Source organism: Aethina tumida, chromosome 6 (assembly GCF_024364675.1).
Source record: "Aethina tumida isolate Nest 87 chromosome 6, icAetTumi1.1, whole genome shotgun sequence".
In the NCBI taxonomy this organism is placed as follows: Eukaryota; Metazoa; Arthropoda; class Insecta; order Coleoptera; family Nitidulidae; genus Aethina; species Aethina tumida.
In genome coordinates this window covers 15,674,069-15,693,756 of record NC_065440.1, presented here as the reverse complement: position 1 = coordinate 15,693,756, position 19,688 = coordinate 15,674,069, and the positions used below count along the sequence as shown (strand labels likewise).

At 27.2% G+C, this 19,688-nt stretch overlaps 1 protein-coding gene across 3 annotated transcripts in view; it reads left to right on the top strand.

Annotated features, from left to right (window-relative positions):
* Nucleotides 1–5,376: 5,376 nt before the first annotated feature.
* Nucleotides 5,377–19,688, top strand: part of LOC109605634 (optomotor-blind protein) — a 54,754-nt gene continuing 40,442 nt past the window's right edge. For 2 of the 3 annotated variants that reach the window (XM_049969184.1, XM_049969183.1), the window contains exon 1: nt 5,377–6,286. In XM_049969184.1, the coding sequence (XP_049825141.1) occupies nt 5,802–6,286 (485 nt within the window). In that variant the 5' untranslated portion in view covers nt 5,377–5,801. The remainder of the gene's footprint in view (nt 6,287–19,688) is intronic. The other variant, XM_049969185.1, reaches the window with a different exon arrangement.

Genomic DNA, 19,688 nt, shown 5'->3' with positions numbered 1-19,688 from the left:
TTACTCATTTTTCTTCAATTTTTGGTGAAATGTAAATAAAAATTTCCTCTTGGATAAATTTTTGGGTTTGGATTTTAAACTTCGTGAAAAGCGATAATTTTTTCTTAACATAATTGTACAGAATTATTACAGAAATTTTTTGTGATATAGACTTTAGAAAAATAAAAAAAAAAAAAATTATATATATTCTGAATCTTTCATATCATTTTCATAACTATTCATGAAAATATTAATTAAAAAAATTATTTTTTTTCAATATTTATTAAGTAAAAAATAAATTTCTAATTAATTAAATCATATATAACAACCCTTTTACATTGTAAAATAAATAAATAAAATTTTCATATTTTATTATTATTTTTTAAATTGACTTTTGAAACTTTTTATTAAATATATTAAATATAATTTTCTTTTTTGATATTCTTTTCCCACATTTTGTATTAGAAAAAATATAAAAAATTATATTTTATTAAAGAAAATATTGATAAAAAAGAAAAAAAAGGTATATAATTTGTTAATGTTTTTTTTTTTCATTTTTGTATTTAAAAATAATCTAATAAATAACAATTTATTAAAGAAAATATTGGTAAAATCTAGTTCTATCAAAAAATATATATCATTTTTTTAAATAAAAATAATTATTAAACATATTTCTTAATAATTTTCTGATTTTTTACATTTTGCATTTGAAAATTATTATAAATTACAATTTATTAAAGAAAATATGTCTAAAATCAAATTAAATTATAAAAATATGAAAAGACTTGAATTTTTTTTATAATTTCATATATATTTTATATATTTATTATTTTTTTATATAAAAATAATAATTAAATATAGAATTTTTTAATTATTTTTTGCCATTTTTATATTTGAAAATTATAATAAACTACAATTTATTAAAAAAATATTAATAAAATACAAATATATTACAAAAATAATAATAATGTATTAAATTTTTTACAGATTATCTGATTTTTTTCACATTACTGTATATGAAAATTATAATAAATTACAATTTATTAAAGAAAATATGTCAAAAATCAAGTTATATTAAAAAATATGAAATGTATATAAAAATTATTCAACAAAATGCCATTTTTAATTAAAATAAGGGTTTTTATCAATTTTTTAAACATAAATAATAATTAAATATAAACTATCTTAATGATTTTTTTATTTTTTTCATATTTTTGTATTTTAAAATTATTATAAAATAAATTTTATTAAAAAAATATTGATAAAATCCAGTTATTAAAAAAAAATAATAAAATATGCAATGTCTTAATGAATTTTATTTTTTAAATAAAATAAGTATTATTCATCATTTTTTAGTATTGTTTATGTTTTGACACATCAGAAATTATATTATTTTATGAAATAATTCAATATTTATCATAATTCAAATAAATAAACAAATTAATTCACGTTTTCATAATTATATTGAAAATAAGAAAAAAAAATTAATTTTGAAATTTTGTAAGGTTTTAGCAATTGATTTATGAACAATGCATTTTATTTTTTTTTTATTAATTTTTATTATAATATATGTAACTATAAAAAATGTCTATATAATTTTTATCATATAATTTTAAGATATTTTTTTAAATTACTCGAAATTAGAAGAAAATATAAACAGAAAAATTATATAATTAATTTTTGACTAATATGAAGTAAAATGTAAATATTTTTATCATTTAGTTTTATAAATATAAATAAATAAATAAATGAATTATAAAAAAAATACACAATATATTTTCAATCTTTTCATATTCATATAAACCATTCATTTTTATAATGTTACTAGATTTTATCAATAGTTTCTTGAATAATTAATTTTTAATTATTAATTCATTTATTTAATTTGTTATTGCTTATTGAATAATAAATTAAAATTTCATTAATTCTTTAATTTGACTTGAAATTGTACCTATTATTAACTCCTTTAATTAATTAAAATCTTGTTAGATTAATTACAACAAATTTTCTTTAACTCAGTAAAAATAATTAGAATTTAGTTTCAAGTGATTAAAATGTTTAGAATGTAATTTAAACTTATCCAAGGCAAAATTGATAGAAAAGTAATAAATAATTAAGTACCTACCTGGAAAAAAATAACTTATGGCGACACCAAAACCTTTTTTGGTTGGAATAAATGAAAATAAAAAAAATATTATTTGTGCAAAATGTCATAAATAAAAGCGATAAACGGCTAATAATAGTATCACAAATGAGGTTGCACCATATTAGTGGTAAAGTATCAGATGATAATGTTCATTAAAACATGTTAATAATGAAGGTATCAATTTTATTATTATTAGTTTCCTACCAAATGACGTTGTAATTAATACTTATCGATTATTTTTATTTATTTATTTATTTATTTTTAACTTTCCTTTTACGTTTATGTATATGGGTAAATATTTTTAATTAAACTGCCATTGTTTGTGTTAAAAAATATTTATTTACAATTTTATATTTTAATTTAATTTGTTTTTTAAAAAAATATTTCCAACTCTGCACATTTTTACAAAATAATATTTATTATTTTAAGTTGCGTTCTCAAAACAAACATTTTTTATGTTTTAATTCAATTCAAATAAATAAATAGATTGTTATAATGTTATTTTAGTAAAAATCTACGTAAATGTAAATAGAAAAAAAACATTGGGCTGGTTTATTTATTAAATAAAATATCTTATTAAATGTTCCTAAAACAATTTTTGTCATAAAATTATCATTTAATAATAATATTTAAATTCTAATAATTTATATACTGATATGTTATTAATTAATTAACATATTTATCTCGAAAAATAAAACTAAATATGTGTCCCATTACAAAACAGTTTGTAAATAATGTGTCAATTATAATTTATTAAATAAATATATATTTTATAAATTGAATTACTTTTTATATCAGTAATTGAGTTTTTACAAAATTATTATTTACTAAAGCTTAATTGTTTATTTAATCGTTTTATTTTGTTTATAAAATTATTCGTTTTGTGTTCATTTAGTCTTTGTGATGTTTGTAACAGTTAAATTGAAAATTAGCTTCATTAAATTTAAACAAAAATTGATTTTTAATTATTCTACACTTAAAAAATATTAATTTTAAATGAATTGATTAAAAAATTGTCTCTTTACAATTATAAAATAATAGAATTATTGATTTAGGACATAATAATTGGAAGTTTATTAGTTTTAACAAGAATTGTTAGACAAAAAAATAGTTTAAATTACTTTTCTATGCCTATTTATTAATAAAAATCAAATTAAATAAGAAATCAAAGTGTTTCTAAAGATTTTAATTTATTTTGAATACGTAATTCAAATCAGAGACATTATTTACAGTCATAAAATAAAAAAAAATATTGATTTAGGAATTAATAAATGGAAGTTTACATTTTAATATAAGAATTTTTAGAGAAAAAATAAACTAAATTACTTTTATATCTTTTTTCTCAATTAAAAGCAAATAAAATAAGAATTTCAAAGTTTTTCTAAGGATTTTACTTTATTTTTATGTACATAATTTAAATTAGAGACACTATTTACAGTCATAAAATAAAATAATTAATGATTTAGGAGACAATAAAAGGAAGTTTAGAAAATTAGAATTTAAAGTTTTTCTAAAGATTTTACTTTATTTTTATGTGCATAATTTCAATTAGAGACACTATTTACAGTCATAAAATAAAAGAATTATTCATTTAAGAGATAATAAATGGAAGTTAAGATTTTAATATAAAAATTTTTAGAGAAAAAATAATCTATGTTATTTTTTGTATATGTTTACTGTAAATAAAAGAGAATATCAATTACAATTATAAAATTATTGATTAAGGAGATAATAAAAAGAAGTTCAAATTTAAATTCAAGAAATTTTAGAGAAAAAATGATCTAAGTTACTTTTTTCTCTTTTTTTTCTCACTAAAAAGCAAATAAAATAAGAATATCAAAGTTTTTCTAAGAATTTTACTTTATTTTTAAGTACATAATTCAAATTAGAGGTACTATTTACAGTCATAAAATAAACGAATTATTGATTTAGAAGATAATAAATGGAAGTTTAGATTTTAATATGATTTTTTTAAAAAAAATAATGTATCTTATTTTTTATGTCTACTTCTCAATAAAAAAGCAAATAAAATAAGAATATCATAGTATTTCTAAGGATTTAATTTATTTTTAAATACATAATTCAAATTAGAGATACTATTTACACCCATAAAATTAAATAATTAATTATTTAGGAGATAATAAAAGGAAGTTCAGATTTAAATGTAAGAATTTTTAGAGTAAAAATAATCTAAATTAATTTTCTATGTCCACTTCTTAATAAAAGGCAAATTAAATAAGAATATCAAAGTGTTTCTAAGAATTTTACTTTATTTTTAAGTACATAATTAAAATTAGAGACACTATTTATAGTCATAAAATAAAATAATTATTGATTTAGGAGATAATAAATGAAAGTTTAGATTTTAATACAAGAATTTCTTTGGGCAAAAATCTAAATTACTCTTCTATGTTCACTTATCAATATAAATAAAAATATCAAAAAGTTTTTAAGGATTTTATTTTATTTTTAAATACATAATTTAAATTAAAGATAATAATTATAGTCATAAAATGAATATACAAAAATTCCAAATTGCTTTTCTATTTGTACTTACCAACATTAAACAAAGAAAATCAGTAATAAAACACAAAACAAGCAAAATTATAAAACAAATCATCACTTTTTTTTTTGATAGAATATATTTTCATTGTTTTAAAACAATATCAAAATAAAATCCAAGTAAAATAATCCAATGCTCTAGAATTACTAAAAAAACATTGATTCGACATGTTGTATTTTTACAATTGAATATAGCAAAACACACTTTGTAATCAGAGGCGGACGGAAAACAGAAAGCCGTCGTTCCACAACTCCAAAGCCAAGCATCCCCGATAATCCCGCCGGGCCGTAACGTTCGACACAACCAAAAAACCACCCGTCAGAACCCCGTGAAACGCGGAAACGCCGCACCGCCGCCAAAGTGTGCAATCCCCGCGAATTTTCTCGCCCCCCCATCTCACCCCCACGCACCCGGAAAAACCGTCCTCTTAATCCCCGCAATCAGTTTTCAGGCGTCCCGCACCTGCGAGCGGCGAGGCGACGCGCGCGACGCGCCGACCAAGAAAAATGCCCAGGCGACAACGCATCATCGCCACGCCAAACAAAAAGGCAGCGACGACAGCGGCAGCGACAGCGGCATAACGCGGCGACAAAAAGCGACGGGGCGACGCCTCGACCGGGGCCGACTGCGCCCGGGTCACGCCCGCCGTCCTCGCGCCGGTGGTGGGGGCGAGTCGTACGTGGCCGCCCGATTGGCCGCCTCGCCGGCGACCTCACGCCGCCCGGCCAATGACAGAGTGTCCGGATCATTAACACGGCCAAGTGTGAGTTTCTTCGGTTAGTGAAACTCCGTCTCTGCCAGCGAATGGAGGTGTGAAGCCGAGAGCGGTTCGCCACCAGTGAAGGGACTGTACACACACAACGACCAACGGCACACCGACCGTACCGGGCGCGTACCGAACCAGTGGGACAACCCGCGTCCACGTCCATTCTACCCGATATTTTTGAGTGAGTGCGTTGTTAGTGACGAATACCGACGACCCCGGATTAAAAATTGACGGACACAGTAAAACCCGGAAGCTGAGTCGGATGTACTGCCGGTAGCCCGTGTCCCCGGATTTATGATTGTTCGTGCAAAGCGGTTGTGTGAAACCGCTTACCCCATCAAACAGTTATGAGATTTGATTCAGTTCTAGACACTGGCTTGGACACGAAACCGAAAACCACGATGGCCTACCACCCGTTCCTGCAGCTGCCGCGCCAGACCGATTTCAGTGTCAGTTCGTTGCTAACCGCCGCCAACAACAATACGACGGGGTCGAATGCGGCCACGTCGCCGGGCGGCTTCTTCCCGTCGGGACTGGCCGGCTTCCCGGCCGGCAACCCGCACGGCTGCTATCCGGGCACGTTGATACCGAAAATCAACCATCCGCATCCGCACCATCCGCTGTCCGGGCATCCGTTCACGACCGCCGAGGACGTGGTGCTGGCCGCGGTGGCCGCGCACAACCACCATCCGGCCATGGTGAGGCCGTTGAGGGCCATACAGCCGGAGGAGGACGGCGTCGTCGACGATCCCAAAGTTACGTTGGAAGGGAAAGATTTGTGGGAAAAGTTCCATAAGTTGGGCACCGAAATGGTCATCACCAAAAGTGGCAGGTATGTAACGAAAATTTTTATGTACAAGTACGAAAATCCGGTTAGAAAGTCACCAAGTCCAACAAGATCAGGCTTCCCAAATATTTTGGGATGGCTCAGTTTTTATTGAAAATTAAAGAACAAAGTTAAAAAATCTCAAAAATCACATAATTATAACAAAAAACTTCAAGTCTTGATAAAATAGTGACCATAAATTTACCTTTGGGATGATTGAAATTGGGAGCTAAAAAAGCTCCAAAGTTACTTAAAATTGGTACATAAACAAATATGTAACAAAAAAACTAAAGCCTTAATTAGATAGTACAACTAGATGAGTCTACCCAAATATTTTGGGATAGCCCAATTTTTATTGAAAGTGAAAGGAGAAGCTAAAAAAAGCTCCAAAGTCTTGATAAAATAGTGGCCATAAAAAAGAAATCTGACTAAGTCCTTTGGGATGATTGAAATTGAGAGCTGAAAAAATTGGTACATACACAACAAAAAAACTAAAGCCTTAATTAGATAGTGAACATAAAAAATAAAAACTTCGATAAAGTTGTTGCCCAAATTATTTGGGATGATTTAGTTTATACTGTAGTTCTTTAAAATTTGATCTAGATTAAATAAATAGAGATTAATAATAAGAAAGATAAATATTAAAATGAGCTTCAATTAAGTTAATACAACGACAACTTGACCCAAACTCGTTGGGATGTTAAAAGCTTGTTTAAAACAAGAACATAAATCACCACAACAACAACTACAACTACAACAACAAAAAACTTGATCTTGATTAGATAGTAACCCAAACTATGATACAAAAAAAAAACATTAAAATGAGCTTAAAAAATCATAAAAAATAACGAGTCTAAATCAATATTGTGACAGAAATTTTAGTGCCGTAAAAAAATATATAGACAGCGATGTAAAAAGTGGTGGGTTAAAAGACTTAGATGAAGTCTTGAAAGGGGAACACACTAATTGAATGAAATGTTCAATTTCGAAGACATAAAAGACAATTTTGTTTCATATTGTGGTCTCAAAGGAAAGTTTGTTGTAGTCCGTTTTCTCAGAACTAACATTTATTTAAATATAAAATGCAAAAGATAAACTTAAATTTGAGGCAAAACAAGAATAGATTAATTAATGTTGTATAATGTTGTGAAGCTAATGATTTATAAAAAATATAGTTATAGAAAGTTTCAAAACAACTTAAGAACTTTAGTGCTTCTATTTCCAGGAATGATATAAATGTAACAACGCAATTATTTGTGTATTTATTTCTTTAGAACATAAAAATGTAAATCAAAAACTTTTTAGACTTGTATAAAATAAAATAAATTAAAATAGACCAACTTTAAATAAAATAAAATGTGTTTCCGAGAACAATTAAAATCTAAAAAGGTAATAAATAGTTAATCTATTTACTTATTTAGGACAAACCAACATAAATAAAAGTAATTTCTGAGAATTCAAATATAAAAACGTGAGTTCAATTATAATTGAAATGTGTCTGAAAAAAAATAATATACAAGTAAAGGTTAAATAAACATATTAAAAAGTTTTATGATGCTAAAAATAAATAAAACTGTCGAGGACATGGTAATAAAATTAAATAAAAATGGTTAAAAATGTTTAGATTTATTCCAATTAATAAATCTCAAACTGGAATAAACAAATAAATGAATGGAAAAGGTCTCAATAAAATAAATGTTACAGTGAAAAAATCTTTTTCTTTTATATGATAAAAAATAAAATATTATATACCAAAAATATTTTCAAGTTTTTAAGCCTTTGCCAATTGACATAAACTAGTTTTATTTTTTAAATGTTTAAATTTTGTCTAAAAGCTCAACTTTAATATTTATGTAATTCTTATTTTTGAACTATAAAAAGTAAGTTATATTTTTAGAGTTAAATTCACAGAAATTATGATAAAAAATAAAATATTGTATATTAAAAGAAGTTTTTTAGCTTTTGCCAATTGAAGCTTAATATTATTTTAAAATGTCAAATTTAGTCTAAAATCTCAACTTTCGTATTTATTTATTTATTTTTTTTTTTTTGAATTTTAAAAAATAATATAAGTTGTATTCTTAGAAATAAAAGTAGAAAACAAAAGTTATTCTAATGAAGAACCATCAAACTAAAATAAAATAATAAATTAATCAAAAAGCTCCCAATAAAATAAATATTTCAATAAATAATTCTGTAGAAACACTTTGAATTAAATTCACAGAAATTGTGATAAAAAATGAAATATAATATACTCTAAATATTTTTAAGCTTTTGCCAATTGAAGTAAACTAGTTTTTTTTTTAATGTCTAAATTTGGTGTAAAATCTCAACTTATATATTTCTCTTTTTTATTTTGAAAATAATATAAGTTGTATTCATAGAAATTAAAATAGAAAGTAATGAAGAATCTCAAACTAATGTAAAATAATAAATTAATCGAAAAACTCACAATAAAATAAATTTTTCAAATAAAAAAATTCTATAGAAATACTTATGAATTATGATGAAAAATAAAATATTATATACTAAAAGATGTTCAAGCTTTTAAGCTTTTGCCAATTGAATTAATTTAATATTATTTAAAATGTCTAAATTTAGTCTAAAAGCTCAACTTTCGTAGTATTTATTTATTTCTATTCTTTTAAAGTTAAAAAAAGATTTGCTCTTAGAAACAAAAATAGAAAACAAAAGTTACCCTAATTAAAGAATCTCAAACTAAAGTAAATTAATAAATTAATCGAAAAGCTCACAATAAAATAAATATTCCAGTAAAAAATTCTATAGAAAAACTTTAAATTAAATTCACAGAAATTATGATGAAAAATAAAATATTATATACTGAAAGATGTTCAAGCTTTTGCCAATTGAATTAAATTAATATTATTTAAAATTTAGTCTAAAAGTTCAACTTTCGTAGTATTTATTTATTTTTCTTCTTTTAATATTAAAAAATAAAATTTGTACTCTAAATAAAAATAGAAATTAAAGTTACCTTAATTAAAGAATCTCAAACTAAATTAAATTAATAAAACTCACAATAAAATAAATATTTTAATTAAAAATCCTGTGAAAAACATTGAATTAAATTACCATAAATTATGATAATAGATAAAATATAATATACCAAAATTATTTTTAAGCTTTTAAGCTTTTACTAATTGAAGTATACCAATATTAATTTAAAATGTCTAAATTAAGTCTAAAAGCTCAACTTTCGTATTTGTTTTTTTATCAAACTTTTAAGCTTTTTGCCAATAATTTAAAAATTAATTTTAGGGCACTTTATCCTTAAGAAACAATAAAATTGAATTCTTCGAAACAAAAGTCACTTTGCTGAGATCACAAACAATCCATCAAAATTATCTGATTTGACAGAACAATTCATCCATTTATAACCACAAAATTACACAATAATTACCACAGTTTTTTTCTAAATAATAGTACTTAAGATGTAAGTTTTTTAGATTAAAATTGACACAATTTTTTACAACTATTGCCTTAGAAAATAGTTCCGGTTAAGAAAACAAGTAATTTACCATTTAAGTAACCAATTTATCAATTTATTTTTTATGCGTATACCTGAAAATTAAACCTGAAGTTAAGTGAAGTCAATCACTTGGACTGGACGCCGTCAACTATCAATCATATTTACCCGATTTGACGGACTTAGACGATCATTTATGACCGCAGCTCAAGCCAAACCGAACCCGGAGGGAATCCGAGTTTTTGGCTAAGCCAAAGTGATATTCTCGGACAACGCGTGCACGGTTGCCAGATCGCCGAAGAGTACAACCGCAATTACAACCAATTAACAAATCACCATCGACGTTTGATTTAATCGTGACCCGCTACCATTTAATTGCCGATTGTTTTCGTTTGTTCCTCGCCGTGAGGCCCGCGGCCGCGACTTGACAATCGTCCCGGACGAATCCCTGGATTTGTTTGCGCTCGCCATTAACGGAAATTAATAAGGCAAAGCCGTTTGCCGTCGGCAAACCGCCGCACACACAGAGTGCAAACCCGGATTCCGGTTCGTTATTTCATCTAATTGGTTCATGCGTCGATTTTTTGTTTTTTTTTTTTTTTTTTCGACACCATCCTCGTCCCGATTAATTGGACCACCGCGGATAATTAACCGGATAATCGGGGATTTACGTCTTCCGAAAATAGGCCGGACGTGGCCTCACACACACGAAAAAGCAGAAACAAAACGAAAACAAAAATGTGGAGCGTGAACAATTTTTCAATTGGGCGTCGGACGCGCAAATTGATTTTTTACACTGCATTAATTAAATGTTGTTTTAATTTAATTTTTTCCACCGATTTCGACACCGTGTGTGCACGTCCAATTTGGCCGGGTCCGATTTACTATATATATTATTTTTTTTTTGTTTTACTGCCAGCCAGATCGGTTTAATTAGCCGCATGATTTTGACGGGTTTTAATTGAATAAAGGCCGGAATAAATGGGTGGCGGTTAGATAATTAGTTTTTGGTGTGGCCGTCTGGATTAATTGCAGTTTTGCCTAAAAATTACATAAAAAATATATTAAGTAAACAGACAAAATTGTCTTAAAATTAAATTAATAAATAAAACTAATTAAAATATATTAAAAATAACTTCATAAATATTTATTTTTTTTTTTTTTTTTGGGTGAAATTATAATGACATTCGGGAAGTCTCGTTATTAAATTAAGCCATAAAATTTACAGACTGACTAATTATAAAAGTTGATAATATCAAAATCTATTTTGATATAACGTGTTTGGTCTTCCATATTTTTATTGCCAACGCACATTCAATTATAAATCCACTGATAAATAAATAAATAAATAAATAAATAGTAAAAGTTTCAATGAAGAATTTCAAAGAATGGAAACGAGAAAAGCAAATGATAAAACGTTCAACATGCTCATATTTGAATGTGGAACGTTTTATGTTAACCCAAAGCAAACACAAAGTTTGTTCTAAAATTTTATGCGAGAAAATAAAAATGTAGATATTAATAAAAGAGAAAATTAAACATTGAAATCAATACTTGTTTTATTCAATTTAATTCTAAAGGCTGAAAAGTTTAAGATTCTTTCATTGAATATTTATTTTAATGGCCAAAAAACTTATTAAATTTTATTAATAAAAACATTAAACTGACTAATTTACAATAATTTATTTAAATAATGGTGTCAATTTTATGGAATTTACGAGTTGAATAATATAAATAAAATATTCTTCCGTTGAATATTAATTTTAACGGCTAAAAACTGTGTGAACTTATTTTAATCCTCTAAAAATGGCTAATTTTATTAATAAAAACATTAAAATAAACAGGTTACAATAATTTATTTAAATAAGAGTGCAAATTTTGTGGAATTTTGGAGCTGAACGGTATAGATAAAATATTCTTCCATCGAATATTGATTTTAACGGCTAAAAACTGTTTGAACTTATTTTAATCTTATAAAAATGGCTTATTTTATTAATAAAAACATTAAAATAATTAGTTTACATTAAATTATTTAAATACTAGTGTCAATTTTATGGAATTTAATTTAAATAAAATATTTTTCTGTTTAATATTGATTTTAACAACTAAAACTGTGTGAAATTATTTTAATCTTATAATAATGGCTAATTTTATTAATAAAAACATTGAAATAATCAATTTACAATAATTTATTTAAATATTAGTGTCAATTTTATGGATTTTGTTAGTTGATAATATAAATAAAACATTCTTTCAATGAATATTTATTTTAACAGCTAAAAACTGTGTGAACTTATTTTAATCTTATAAAAATGGCTAATTTTATTAATAAAAACATTAAAATAACTAGTTTACAATAATTTATTTAAATAATAGTGTCAATTTTATGGAATTTAGGAGCTGAATAATATAAATAAAATATTCTTTCATTGAATATTGATTTTAACTGTTAAAACTGTGTGAATTTCTTTTAATCTTATAAAAATGGCTAATTTTATTAATAAAAACGTTAAAATAAGTAGTTTACAATAATTTATTTAAATAAGAGTGTCAATTTTATGAAATTTAAAAGCTGAATAATATAAATAAAATATTCTTCCATTAAATATTGATTTTAATGGCTAAAAACTGTGTAAATTTATTTTAATCTTTTAAAAATGGCTAATTTTATTAATAAAAACATTAAAATAACTAGTTTACAATAATTTATTTAAATAAGAGTGTCAATTGGAATTTAGGAGATGAATAATATAAATAAAATATTCTTTCATTGAATATTGATTTTAACTGCTAAAATTGTGTGAATTTATTTTAATGTTATAAAAATAGCTAATTTTATTAATAAAAACGTTAAAATAAATAGTTTACAATAATTTATTTAAATAAGAGTGTCAATTTTATGAAATTTAAAAGTTGAATAATATAAATAAAATATTCTTCCATTGAATATTGATTTTAAGGGCTAAAAACTGTGTGAATTTATTTTAATCTTATAAAAATGGCTAATTTTATTAATAAAAACATTAAAATAACTAGTTTACAATAATTTATTTAAATAATAGTGTCAATTTTATAAAATTTAGAATATGAATGTTACAAATAAAATATTTTTCCATTGAGTATTGATTTTAACAGCTAAAGACTGTATGAATTTATTTTAATCTTTTAAAAATGGTTAATTTTATTAATAAAAACATCAAAATAACTAGTTTACAATAATTTATTTAAATAATAGTGTCAATTTTATAAAATTTAGAAGCTGAATGACATAAATAAAATATTCTTCCATTGAATATTGATTTTAATGGCTAAAAACTGTGTGAACTTATTTTAATTCTATAAAAATGGCTAATTTTATTAATAAAAACATATAACAATATTGTTTTTAAATAATACTGTCAATTTTTAGGGATTTTGGGAGTTGAATAATAAAAATAAAATATTCTGTCATAAAATATTGATTTAATAAATAAAACATCTGAGGAAACAGTTAAATCTTATAAAATGTATAAATTTATTAAGAAAAATATTAAAGTACAAAGTTTATTGTAAATATTTTTAAATAATAATGTTAATTTTATGAAATTTTAGAATTAAGTAATTTAAATGAAATATTCTGTTTCTTCTAAATTAATTAATCTTTATTTTAATATTTTGTAAATTAATAAATAAAATAATAAAAAAAATTAAATAAATTATTTTAGAATTCATAAATATCTGTTATCAATATATGTTAATATATTAACAAGAAAAGCGACAATAAAAAAAATAGTTAACATCGGAGTTGACAGTAAAAAAACAAAAGTAAATGCACATATCTATTTGTACATTTAATATTTGAGTGCAAAATAACAAACGAGAGAATGACAGGAAACATTTAACGGCCACAATTTACTACCTTACTTTAAAACATTGTTTGAAATTTCTGACATAAACCGCCATAAATATGCACAGCACCGTAGATAATTCAAAACAATTTATTCGGTGCCGATAACTCCGCAAACAAATTTCTTTAACCGGCAACATCGGCGATTCGTCGTCGCGGCCGATGAGGAAGCCCGATAAAACTTATTTTTTACTCAACGCACGGGGTCCATTTATCAGAACGTAACGATCTTCCCGAAGGAACTTCCCGCCACCCCGAATCTAAATTGCAAATTTCGCACGGAACGCACCTCTTAATCGTCGCGATAATTACAATAATTAAATATTTTTACGCATCCATCATCGTGCGTACGTCCGATTGTGGGATAAGAGTGCGTCGTGAAATGGCATCTCGTCCACCATTATCGGCGGGGCCAATCTAATTTTTAAACCGTACGAGACACGAGCATGAATGGATTCCGTGTTTCACCCCGTCAAACGGGTAATTGGTACGACTGTCCGGAGGTTATCGGGCAATCGCACTCACACTTGTACCTGATGTACACCAGGTACGACCGGAGTTGCGGAGGACGATGTGAATTAGACGTGATTATCGAAGGGATTTATTGCGTCGAGCCATTCCGAAAAACCCATCTAATAACACATAATTTTGAGACAGCTGTTTGGAGGACCACACATCCAACAACGGGCGAAGGCTCGTTAGGTTTGGACTTCAGCCGGACAGAGAAGGAGTGAGGGTAAAAGAAAATAAACAATTGAGCCGAAGAAAAAAAACCACCCATAATTACATGTTTACATTAACAGACACATCATCGGTGTGGGTCAGATCGATGGAGCATTGTTTTCGGTCCTTGTTGCACGTGGAGGCATCGGTCTGGGCGACTGCCGGCCCATTCAGCCAGCCTATAATTTTGTAGTTATCATACACATCCACTAGGTGGTATTGGACCAGTGCGAATATTCCACCATGGTGGTCTAATAATCTGCATTTTTCCATCTGGCCGGCTGTAGCGCAGTTATTACCTATGATGAGAGCTAGCCAGCGTCCCGGCTATGGCCTTAACAACGTTGTTACTACCAATATATCAACACAGAGGTGGGTACCCACAAGTAATTGTGGACTATCTGGTAACAAACCCACCTCACTGATTGTTACAGCTTGCCATCGACCACTATAATTTGTGATTTCGACAAAATCAAGTCATCTACGCCCGGTTATCTGATGCTAAATCAGGTTGCTCCTATTGTTTTTAATGATGGCCTTTGGGACACTTTTTTATTATTGTAATTGTACCATTATTACTTCGGCTGGGTCATTATCACTTTAATGTCTTCAAAATTGTATACGACCTCTTCCAATGCTTAACAAATTATATGATAGAAAAAAATCAACATTTCCTTCAAAATTAGATGTAAATTCTTCTAATCTAATCTGAAAGAAAAATGTATAAATATATTATCAAATTATAAAGAAAGAAGCCAGTTGTAGTTGCAGGAATGAATTTAGTTCAATTTAAGCAAAGATTTCATGTCCTAGATTAAGGAGGAGGACAAGAAAAAGGAATTCTAATACTAAATTGTACCATTGTCACTTTGATGTGTTCAAAAAGTCCAATATTAGCTTCAAAATTGGATATAAGTTCTTCCAATGTTCAAAAATCGATTTGAATTGAAGTAAGTGAAAGAAAAATGTATAAACATTAACAAAATATAAAGAAGAAAGCCAGTTGTAGTTACACGAATGAATATAGCTCAACTTAAGCAAAGATTTCATGTCCCAGATTAAGGAGGAGGACAAGAAAAAGGAATTCTAATACTAAATTGTACCATTGTCACTTTGATGTGTTCAAAAAGTCCAATATTAGCTTCAAAATTGGATATAAGTTCTTCCAATGTTCAAAAATCGATTTGAATTGAAGTAAGTGAAAGAAAAATGTATAAACATTAACAAATTATAAAGAAGAAAGCCAGTTGTAGTTACACGAATGAATATAGCTCAACTTAAGGAAAGATTTCATGTCCCAGATTAAGGAGGAGGACAAGAAAAAGGAATTCTAATACTAAATTGTACCATTGTCACTTTGATGTGTTCAAAAAGTCCAATATTAGCTTCAAAATTGGATATAAGTTCTTCCAATGTTCAAAAATCGATTTGAATTGAAGTAAGTGAAAGAAAAATGTATAAACATTAACAAAATATAAAGAAGAAAGCCAGTTGTAGTTACACGAATGAATATAGCTCAACTTAAGCAAAGATTTCATGTCCCAGATTAAGGAGGAGGACAAGAAAAAGGAATTCTAATACTAAATTGTACCATTGTCACTTTGATGTGTTCAAAAAGTCCAATATTAGCTTCAAAATTGGATATAAGTTCTTCCAATGTTCAAAAATCGATTTGAATTGAAGTAAGTGAAAGAAAAATGTATAAACATTAACAAATTATAAAGAAGAAAGCCAGTTGTAGTTACACGAATGAATATAGCTCAACTTAAGCAAAGATTTCATGTCCCAGATTAAGGAGGAGGACAAGAAAAAGGAATTCTAATACTAAATTGTACCATTGTCACTTTGATGTGTTCAAAAAGTCCAATATTAGCTTCAAAATTGGATATAAGTTCTTCCAATGTTCAAAAATCGATTTGAATTGAAGTAAGTGAAAGAAAAATGTACCAACATTATCGAATTATAAAGGAGAAAACCTGTTGTAGTTACAGGAATGAATAAGGCTCAACTTAAGTAAAGATTTCATGTCCCAGATTAAGGAGGAGGACAAGAAAAAGGAATTCAAATACTAAATTGTACAATTATCACTTTGATGTGTTCAAAAAGTCCAATATTGGCTTCAAAATTGGATATAAGTTCTTCCAATGTTCAAAAATCGATTTGAATTGAAATAAGTGAAAGAAAAATGTAGCAACATTATCGAATTATAAAGAAGAAAGCCTGTTGTAGTTACAGGAATGAATATAGTTCAACTTAAGGAAAGATTTCATGTCCTAGATTAAGGAGGAGGACAAGAAAAAGGAATTCAAATACTAAATTGTACAATTATCACTTTGATGTGTTCAAAAGTCCAATATTGGCTTCAAAATTGGATATAAGTTCTTCCAATGTTCAAAAATCGATTTGAATTGAAGTAAGTGGAAGAAAAATCTACAAATATTAATAAATGTCAAAAAGTTCCAATTTAAAATAGGGTTAAATTTCTTCCAATAATAAAAAATTGACAAAAATATAGAGAAGAAAACCAATGGTGGTAAGAAGAAAGTCCAAATGTGCCTCAATCTGAACAAAAATTACCTAAGGAGGAGGCTGAAGAAATTAATTATAATGAAGGACAAAAACAATTTCTACTGATAACAACAAGACCAATAATATTTTTTTCCATCAAGATGATTTTCTATAAATAATCATCATTATGCAACGTTAACTTGTTAATTAGACAACAGAGAATTAATATTTATTTATTAACAATATAACACTTTCATTAATAAACTCGTAATCACAATGGGAATAGTCAGTCACATTTAATTAAAGAAGTAAAAGTTGAAGCATTTAATTAATACAAACGTATTAATTGAAGATGTGAACCACGACTGATTTATTCAAATCCAAGGTTTTCGAAGCACGCTTTTTTACTCGTACTTATTTCAATTAACAAATCTTTCTATTCTGTGTACAAGTGGTACAAGTAATTACACATGGTCACAGTCTTTGTCAACATTTACCTTAAACCGATTTAATTATAGATATCTGGCTGAAAGATTAATTAGCACGTAACGCTAAACTGAAACCTCCTTACCCGTTTCCCATTATAATAAATAATGTGGTTTCAATTACGACTTTCCTCGCGTCCCATTTCGACGGTGGAAGGGGCGATTTTTGATTGCGTCAGCGCTGTGTGGTCCCAAAACAAATACAATTTTCGAAATGCCCCGCAGATTAGCATAATCTCGACGTGGCTTCGTGTCCCGTTCGTTTCGGACGTCTCAACGTCTTGTTTAGAGGCGCCTTCCACTGCCCCAAAACCCACCATTAAAAATGATAGCCCCCAGTCATCGACTGTCCTAACCAGATATTACGTCCCAGATACTAATGTATGCGTTTTGTAAATATACCTTTTCTGCATTGAGGTGGCTGCCCAACAAATTCGCCCATGATTTATGTCTCTCCGTGGCACCGTGGGGTCACGCCTCCCCCGTAATTATACGTGTCCGGTAAGGATTTAAAATATTTTTCGGGCCAATTTATCGGTGACATTTCGAGAAAGCCCCCTTGGGGTTCATATTTAATCGAATATTAAAACAAACATCACCTTAAACGTCTTCATGTTCCCACCGGTTAAACCCCACCCCCTCACCCCGGGGCCAGATTTTATAACGTAATGACATAAAATTAAAATTACTTTGAGACAATGACATACAATTAGGCACACGGATATTTTAATACTAATGAGCCCCCACATAAAGTAATAAGTGTAATTTTTAATCCGGCCTGTCCTATCATTAGGGGGCACTGAATAATTTAATCTCCCGGAGTAAGTAAGCTGTAAAATTCTTGGCCCCGTTCCCGTTTAATTCGTAATGAGATCAAAGAACTGAACTGATTCCAAATGCACCCCCCAAAAGAAGAACAAAAAAAAAAATAAGAACAAAACGAGGAACTGTTGTTTTATCAAGCTAAAAAACATATTAACATATCCCAGAGCAAACTGCGCCAACCGTATAATTACAATCAACATCTAATCCGTTGGCACGTCTTAATCATAATCATTACGTACAATTTCGTACGGTCCGGCCGTGGACGCAGCATCCGACGTTGTTCCTAACCGGACTGTACCCGAATTCCGTGTGGTATTTTATGGGGCCCTGTACTTAATTGCCCACTGATCCTTTTTCTCACCTATCTAACCCGTCATTATGCAATCATCGAAAAATAAACACTGTAATTTGGACCCTTCACACACACACACACACCACTAAAAACGTACAGGATGATAGAATGTAAATAAAAAAGCAATTTTGAATGGAAACTGTGTTTTACATAAATTATTGGGTTGGGGCCCAAGACGACCAACTGTAACGTTCAATTAACATTGTTGGTGGACGTGGAAAGTTGAAAGTTAATCGATTGATGGACTGTCGCTGGTTGACGGGATATTGATTTAGCACCATGGTGCTAAGACTATTTATTTTATTTTTTTAAAGGTAATTAGTTAACTAAATTGTTATTGAAACTGAAAATATATTTAAAATATAAATTTATAAGATATGATCTACATAATGACTTAGCACCATGGTGTTAAATATTATTTTACCTTCCTAAATAGTAATTAAATTGGAATTGTTATTATATACATGTTTTAAAATTATGAGACAACTTAATTAAATTGTAAAGAATTAGAAAAATATTAATTTAGTACCTTAGTGCTAAATTTTATTCTATTTTTTTCAAAGGTAATTAAGTAAATTGCTATTGATTCTGAAAAATATTTAATATATAAATTTATTACATATTCACAATATATTAAATTAGCACCATGGTGCTAAATATTATTTTACTTCCTTAAATAGCAATTAAATTAGAATTGTTGTTACAAACATATTTTAAAATTATGAGACATTGCCAATATATTAATTTCGTATAATGGTGGTACTTAATTAAATTGTAATGTATTAAAATATATTAATTTAGCACCTTAGTGTTATATATTATTGTAATTTTTTTCAAAGGTAATTAAATAATTTGCTATTGATTCTGAAAAAATATTTAAAATATAAATTTATTACATATTGTCAATATATTGAATTAGCACCATGGTGCTAAATATTATTTTACCTCCATAAATAGTAATTAAATTGGAATTCTTGTTACAAACATATTTTAAAATTATGAGACATTGTCAATATATTAATTTCGTATGATGGTGGTACTTAATTAAATTGTAATGTATTAAAAAAAATTTAATTTACCACCTTAGTGCTAAATATTATTCTAATATTTTACAAAGGTAATTAAATAAATTGCAATGCTGA